General features: G+C 42.6%; 1 protein-coding gene across 1 annotated transcript in view; it reads right to left on the reverse strand.

The window, feature by feature from the left end:
* Positions 1 to 601: 601 nt before the first annotated feature.
* smtnl1 (smoothelin-like 1) overlaps positions 602 to 8556 on the reverse strand; it is an 11060-nt gene continuing 3105 nt past the window's right edge. Inside the window, exons 2-5 of the mRNA XM_084429839.1 lie at positions 8281 to 8556; positions 5152 to 5266; positions 3523 to 3674; positions 602 to 1549 (exon numbers count right to left, since the gene is read on the reverse strand). The exon at positions 8281 to 8556 is cut by the window's right edge and continues 266 nt beyond it. Of these exons, the coding sequence (XP_084285965.1) occupies positions 1195 to 1549; positions 3523 to 3674; positions 5152 to 5266; positions 8281 to 8556 (898 nt within the window). The 3' untranslated portion in view covers positions 602 to 1194. The remainder of the gene's footprint in view (positions 1550 to 3522; positions 3675 to 5151; positions 5267 to 8280) is intronic.

Genomic DNA, 8556 nt, shown 5'->3' on the forward strand with positions numbered 1-8556 from the left:
TCTCGTCAGCACCAGTTAATACTAGCACTTACCTTTTCTAATCTATACTATTCTATTAGTTTTGTTTTTCTGATTTAAAAACAAACCTCGCTATGTGTTCTGTGCTAGACTATCTGAGACGTGTTACAGCACTACTGTTGCCCTCTTGCTGGTCTTCTATTGTTCTCCCCAAAGTCATTTTGGATAAAAGCCTCTGCTAAATGATTAAATGTAATATATTTATATTTGTGTTCATTTGAACAGAGAGGAAGGAAAAAAATCTGACTGAGGGACAAGCTTATAGACAAATCCCTGCAAATTTAGCCTTAATGCACTCAAACAATTAAACATCACATAAATTAAGATCCTCCCTTTAAAACTAGCATGAAATCTTTAACATTTCACTTAAAAGTTTGCCTGTAAAAATCACCCTTATACACAAAATTTGATTAAAATTCAAAATAAATATGTTTATTTGGTTAATAACGACAAAGCAGAGTTATTATTTTAAGGAAGAATTATCGTGGATGATGTTCAGTTCCAGCAGGTCCGGTGACTGATGCTGTAATGATGTTTAGTCAGGTCTATAAATGTATAAGTGTCTTAGACAAGAACATGGAAAGATGCTTTAGAATCACATAGTTTTATTATTGTGATGTACTTAAATAGCTTAGTACAAAAATCAAGTGTGGAAACTTCAAACTTGTGTTGCCTACCCTCTTAAACTAGTTTACTTCACTTGAAGAAATGTTGGAAACCGACTGCATGTAGTTTATTAAGCTTAAAATGAAAGATTAAATTCATGTTGAGAATAATAGTATTTAGGAAGTATATTAAGTGAAATTGAAGTATTAAACTTACTTAGTTAATTTACTCAGGAAGAGTTATCTTTCTTTACTCTTAGCTGATTGCTTATTTAACTTCAATTTCCCTTCGCAAAAATAAGGCAATCGGTTTCCAATCTTTTTTTAAGCAAACTGAACTTGTTAAAATGTACAGTGTTTACCATAAAAACATAAAGCATGTCATATTTCTGACATGAGTTAGAAGGCGGAAGTCAAACGACATAAAATGTACATTTTTAAAACAGCCAAAATGAAACCCAAAACATTTAAACAGAATAACACACTGATCATCCACATTAGACACTATATATTCCTCCTCAAAAGCAGATTGCGACAACAATAAATTATGCTTAGGCTCTCCTTTCTTTTTTCATTCATTCATTAATTCATTGAGTTTCTCATCCACAACATCTATAACATTTTCACTGGGACCCGTCTCTTGTTCTGTCTTCATGCCAGAATCTGATGTGTTTTCCTCCGTCTCCTCGTTTAGTCGACTCTCATCCCCCTCTCCGTCTCCTTTTTCGTTGGCTTCAGGAACCCCTCGATCGTCTTCTGTGTTTGTGTTCTTCTCCGTGCTCTCTTTCTCCCTCCTCTCCTTCTCTATCTTTGAGAGGTGATGGCAGAGAGCCTGCACATAGGTGAAAACACACAGCGGGTCTGGCTTGTTGCCCATTAGTAACATATCCGACACTTCCAGAAGGGGGCAGCAGTCAGCAAGAGATCTGCAGATATGAGAGAGAGACAGAGTTTTGCATTTACAGACTGTCAGATGTTTGTGTGGCAGGTCTAATGAAATATATCCTGCCTGCAGGTGGCTGATTAATTCATTTGAGCTCGTCCTATCAGTGAGCTGTAATAGCGCATATAAACAAGCTGGTTAGAGTGTATGGTGTCATGAGGCACCGCCCCTTCCCGTGTCGTCATTCAGGGCGACATGCAAGCTTTCGCGGCTGGCATTCGGCTGAGGTTGTACCCTTGATGGTCAAAGTATGTTTATACTTCATGTCCGGAATGCTTAGTTATTGCCGACGCGCATGCTGTCCACCTGATAGACGGGATGAGCCCACATGCATGTTGTCTGCCTGACTGAGTTGGTCCCCCAGAGATCGCACCTAAAAGATGTAGTACGGACCAATGGGTCGCATCTGCACCACCGATTAGTTCCGTGCGGTTGACTGCGTGGGACTACTTCTGGAGGCGCTGTTGCTTTGCTGCTTTTGCTGTTGCTTTGCTGCTGTTGCTTTGCTGCTTTTGCTGTTGCTTTGATCCGCTGTGGACAAAGGACTGAAAACACTGTCCTTTGTGTTTATTTTAGTGTGTGTGCCTCCATGTGAGCCCTTTATTTCGGGGTTGTCTCTGTGTCTTGTGACACCAGGAAAGTTTTCTTTTCGTTTGTATTAGTTTTTATTTTGTATTTTGACTCAGAATTTTGTAATATGTTTAACGTGAAACTGAACATCTCTACTCCAATTTCTGTCTCTTGGAGTGACAGTTCTGAGTGTGTTTCAACAGTGACAATTCTGAGTGTGTTTCAACAGTGACAATTCTGAGTGTGTTTCAACAGTGACAATTCTGAGTGTGTTTCAACAGTGACAATTCTGAGTGTGTTTCAACAGTGACAATTCTGAGTGTGTTTCAACAGTGACATTTCTGTTCCAGGAGCTGAGTGCACAAAGCAGGGGCGGATTGTTGGTGGTGGTCTCCCTCACGAGTGTGGTGTGCTGAGTGGTGTGAGTGTGTGTGTACTGGTGTGAGTGTATATGCACAGGCGTACGGAAAAGGTGACTTGTCGTGGAGGCCTTATGTGCCCTTATCCACTGCTCTGCCTCGGCTCCTATCCTGCCGACTACGCCAGAATGTAGCAGCACGAGGATGGAATAGAAAGATTTAAAGCATAAAATGATCTCTGCTAACGACTACGCCACCCTGGAATCTTGCCAGGGACAATAAAATATAGTTTGTTATTTAAGGAAACACAGGTTCGTCCACAGTAAGGCGGCAGGAGACGTAGGTACAAAAATATAAATTTGTTTTATTAAAGATAAATAATCAATATAAAATGCACAAACATCAACAGCACTCAATGTAGACAATTTTGTGGTTCCACAGTTTCAACAGTGACATTTCTGTTCCAGGAGCTGAGTGCACAAAGCAGGGGCGGATTGTTGGTGGTGGTCTCCCTCACGAGTGTGGTGTGCTGAGTGGTGTGAGTGTGTGTGTACTGGTGTGAGTGTATATGCACAGGCGTACGGAAAAGGTGACTTGTCGTGGAGGCCTTATGTGCCCTTATCCACTGCTCTGCCTCGGCTCCTGTCCTGCTGACTCAGGTCGCTCCATGTGTGCTTGTGGAACCACAAAATTGTCTACATTGAGTGCTGTTGATGTTTGTGCATTTTATATTGATTATTTATCTTTAATAAAACAAATTTATATTTTTGTACCTACGTCTCCTGCCGCCTTACTGTGGACGAACCTGTGTTTCCTTAAATAACAAACTATATTTTATTGTCCCTGGCAAGATTCCAGGGTGGCGTAGTCGTTAGCAGAGATCATTTTATGCTTTAAATCTTTCTATTCCATCCTCGTGCTGCTACATTTGCACATAAAGTCACTCTTTCTTCCTCACACACCCATGCGTCTTTGTGTAATAGCGCTTGCATATGTCTGTCCCACACTGTGAACACAGTCTACTTACTCTGCTGTACTGAAGGCCAGAGTGAAGTTCTTCTCTCGTTCACTGGCTTTGAGGGAGGAGAAGTCAAAAGCAGAGGGAAAGAAGCGATGGACGAGTGCACAGAAAGCCAGGCCGTCACTCCAAGAGGAAGAGAAGTTTTCTATGCAGACACCCTTTGAGATATGATACAGCACACATTGTATTATTGAAACGCTGCTTTGAAACGATCTGTATGCTGAAAAGCGCTGTGCAAATAAGCTTGAACTGAAAATGAACAGCACAAGAGAAATACACAATGTCAAATTGTTTTCAAGATTATGAAAATAACCCGATCTTACCGGATAATCTAGCTATTTCAATGATTTCGTATGAAATTGTACGATGTGAATCACACAAAAACGTGATTTTTTAGAAAGAAATTGAGCATGAAGGTCCATCTCTAAAAATAACCATCACTGGAGACTAAGCGGATTGTACGACAAACAGTTGTAAATGTAAAATTGTTAGGGATTTCCATTAGATTGTGTTGAAATGATGGTGGATCCCAAACAAGTGTCTGAACATGCAAAGTATTTTGATCGAGTTATGACGACCTCACTAAGGTCATGCTAGCCTAATGTTTGCAGCGTCATCTTGAGGGTGAGCAGTACTCTCAAAAATAAAGGTTCTTTGGAGCAAGAACTTTTGTCAGGAACTGTATAGACCTTGATCAGGGTAGCGCCATATTAAACTTCTGACAGGAATGAAAACAAGGCTGTGAGGGACCAGAAGTACAGTGTTGGATTGTACTGTTGTTTAACAATATGCCAATTGTTCAGCTAATAAAACATCTAAGCGAAAACTGAAATTGTGAGTTGTGAAAATTACAAGTGGCTATAAGATCTATAGGGTCCTTGAGTTGCTATGCTAGCTATGTTTCCATCTCACCTATTTTTATTCTCATTTTGCCATACCACATTAAAAAGATGGATGGAAACGGCAAGATCAATTCTAAAAATGTGCATAAAAAAACGCTCAGTTGAGGTGGATAATAGTTTTTTTTTTTTCCAATAAGAGGTCATGCACATAAACCATGATGGAAAAACATTTACTGAATAAATCCCTCAATAACCTCACGTGACTTTGCGTCAGAGGCTGTGATTGGATGACTGGACTAACCAGCAGACCAATGGCGTCGCAGCGTCTCTAATGTTGGTTTGGTGTTTCTGAAAGCCGGAGTCGAAGTGTGTGAATGATTTGGTTTAATTCCCTCCAGAAGCGTCTCACACACGAGTGTGTTCCCAAACACCAGCATCCGAACGCTAGAGAACATGACAGCGTTTACTGTGTTTCCTCTATCGCTCTGAGACACACTCGTTCATGATGGAGGGAAACAGCCAGAGTGCAGAAACTTACAGTTTATTATTGATATTTTGCACCAGGAAGTGATGATGTTGTTCTCTTGAACACGTGGGATGGAAACGCTGCTTTATTCTCAAATGTGTTATGGCTTATTCCATTGTTATATAATGCATTTTGCGCACAAGTTAACTTCACAACTTTGGATGGAAACACAGCTATTGTGGTTTGGTTTCTTTATATGACAGACTGGTTTAATAGTGAATGTTTACAAAGTTTCTTGTTTCTGAGGACGTTTGAGCTTTAGCTTACCTCATATTTCTGTGTTTTGTTCCTGCACCAATTGAGAATTTTCTGTTTGATTGATGCTCCGCCTGCCATGCCTATAGATGTCCGCTGAACTTTAAAGTTTCTGACACCTGGAGTCCTGCAACAAGCCAACATATACAATTCAGATTAAAGACAGAGAGATATACTGAACAACACTGAGCTGACTTCAGCTGAACAATGACTTCTTTCTAGAGCTGCTTTACAGCCGAACTGAACTCTGTTTGCATCATTGATTCAGTTATTTTCCTGTTTATCCCTGTAAAGCTGCTTTGAAAAATAAAGGTGACTGACTGCCTGACTGACTGAACAAATGCACCTGTTCAACAAACCCAATTCATTGCCAATAATGGAAGTTTCCTTTCGAGGGAACATCGACACCGCGTCATGCTGTTGACGCAATTGGGAACGGCTTCAGTGTGAGCCAGTGTCTGAGTCACGTGTAGAACACGCCAAGCTATCGGCTTATGACGAAGTCAAGTGACGTGCAAAGTCACATCTATAAATAACACCTGCGCAAGAGCATCACCAGCTTGTCTTCAGAAGCAGTTTGTCTGTCACCCTCAGTGTATATTTGTTGTCTGATGGTATCTACCCGCCAAGGGTCCCGTTCAGGAGTTGGAAGCTCGCTCTGGGATATCTTCCGCTCTGGACGAGGATCTGCTCTCAGGGGGGTCTACTATACGAATCGAGTGCGACCAGCGGGCAGTTACCATCTTCCTCTAAGACATATGAGGAGCCTCTAGAGGTCGTCACTCGTGTGGTGGTTAAACACCAATTGGCCCAGCCACCCAAACGTAAGCTTCCTTTCTTTTCCCCGCTCTCCCCAGTGAGATCTTGAAGTCATGAAATGATGTTTTATAAACAAAGTTCGGGAGGAGCACGTTCAAATAATCAATCAATCAATCAACCAATCTATCAATCATCTCATCAAACAATTACCATGTCTACCCTATCAGCATGAGAGGAAGCATATATATATTCACTCTGTCAACTCACCTAACTTCCTTGACAGTTTCAGCATCCCTCCACCACCCCGACTCCTCACCCTTGGCTTGTTCTTTCACAGCCAGGAATACGGGGGGAGTACTCTGGGTTCGGGCCGAATACTGAGCCCGGAGCCCTCTCCTCGGACAGCACGCCAAATACGCATTTATTCTATCTGACTTATTTGTAAGTGTGAACTAGTGAAAAGCCACTTATTCCTCCCATGTTCATAACCCAATGACGTTGGATTATTCGACTATTGTTTGGCTTAATGAACATGGGTATAAGTCGATGCCTTGGGTGGAAGAGAAGCTTGCGAGTTGTCTCCCGCATCAATACATCATTAAAGAGGTCTTGCCCTCAAACCCTGTAGAATTACATCCATTTAAACGTACCAAGCCAAGGCACTCAAGAGTTTAAGTAAATGTATATAAAAAGCCTTTACAAGCGTATAGGCAACACACTGTCCTTTACACATCAATTAGTTAGTCGTGATAATCACCCTGATGAAAGCTTATTAGCTGCAACGCGTTGGTGTGCGGTTATTTGAAAACGTTTTTTTATTGCCTAAGCCATGATAAAATAAAGGTTTTTTATATACATTTATTTAAACTCTCGAAGTGCCTTGGCTTGATACGATTTTATAAGTCGAATTATCTCTACATCCAAAGGGGTTTTAGCGCATTTTTTTCATGTCCTGTAGAATTACATCTTCGTTAGTGGGCCAGGCTTAAGCCCAATTTATACTTCTGCGTCGAACTCCCGCCGTAGCTACGTCATAGGCTGTGTGTAGCGCACGTACCCTTCGGCGTACCCTGACGTGCACCTCTCCCAAAATGTAACAACGCGTCAACTCTACGCGGACGCAAGCGCTGTGATTGGTCTGCTAGAACCCCTCCCTCGTGTTTCACATGCTCCCTCTGCATGTGTAATTGCGCATCAACGTGGACAACGACGCAGAAGTATAAATGAAAAGCAACGCATAGCCTACAGCGTAGAGGCTCCGGCGTAGGTCCGACGCAGAAGTATAAATCAGCCTTTATGAGGCAGCTGGTCAGGCTGGTGGGGCTCTGCACACCATGGCCTTGTTACTGGTTACCAGGCTGACCTGCTCAGAGAACTGGGCCTAGGCCTCGAGGCAGTTAAAGACCTCCATAAGGCATCTCTCCGTGCCACTAAGCAGACGGCCCATGCTATCGGCCGATCTATGGCTGCTTTGGTGTCTAAGGACAGGCATATGTGGTTCGACCTCTCGGGAATTAAGGACAAAGTAAGATCTTTTCTGCTGGATGCCCCGGTCTCGCTGTCTGGCCTTTTTGACAAGTTAGTCGTTGAACGGTTTCAGGCGGCGAAGAAACAGTCTGAGGCTTTCCGTCAGTTTTTGCCGTGTCCCAACTCGTAGAGTCCCAGCCTGCAGGGGGCAGACCTGACCTCACGACTGTCTTAGCAGCAAAGCATGCAGAGAAGCCACTTCTCTCCCTCATTCCCTTCCAGGAACTGTTCAGCCACCCCTGCCACCTCCGGTGATTACGGGAGTACCGGTCGCTGAGTTTCTGCCCCGACTCACAACCTGTACAACTTTCCACAACTTTCCTCTCAGTATGGCAACGTAGGTATTGCCATGCCCATTTGCCTCAACACCATGACGCAGAAGATGTTGATGTTCCCTCGTAAAGGAACGTCTCAGGGGTGTGTATATAACCTGGATCCCTGAGAATGGGAACGAGGCACCGCATCATGTTGCCATACTTCGATTATGTCTGCGTGTTTTTTTCAGACAATTTGCCGTTGCCGATTTCGCACAGATATTATTTATAGATGTGATAGCACTCGTCGTTGCGTCACCTGACTTCGTCATAAGCCAATAGCTTGGCATGTCCTTCACATGACTCAGACTCTGGCTCACGCTGAAGGCGTTCCCATTTGCGTCCACAGCATGATGAGGCGTCTCGTTTACATTCTCATGGAACCGGGTTATATACAGAACCCTGAGACGTTTACATACAATAAATATAACTATTGTGTGGGTGATCAAAACTTTTAGGCACATGGTATTTGTGACTGGGGACTATATGAGGTTTACCAGAAAGATATGATCATAAGGAGGATGATAATAAGATGACTCACTGGTCCTTCTGAAACTTGGCCATGACGTCTCTTCTGGTCGAGGGTCGAGCAGATCGCGAACAGATGGAGGATTTTGTGCTTTTTCTTCCTACATTTTCTGGTTTGATTTTGACATCATCTTTAGTCTCTTTTTTCTCTTTTGTATCTCGTTCATCTTCCTTCGTTTTAGTTTTGCCTTCAGTTTCTTTTGCCCTCTTCTCCTCTTCTTTGTGCTTTTCCTCAAGTTGTCCTTCTTCTTTATCCTTATCTTCCTCATGAGGGACATTATTGCTCTCC

The sequence above is a fragment of the Rutilus rutilus genome, assembly GCF_951802725.1.
Source record: "Rutilus rutilus genome assembly, chromosome: 14".
NCBI classification, from domain to species: Eukaryota; Metazoa; Chordata; class Actinopteri; order Cypriniformes; family Leuciscidae; genus Rutilus; species Rutilus rutilus.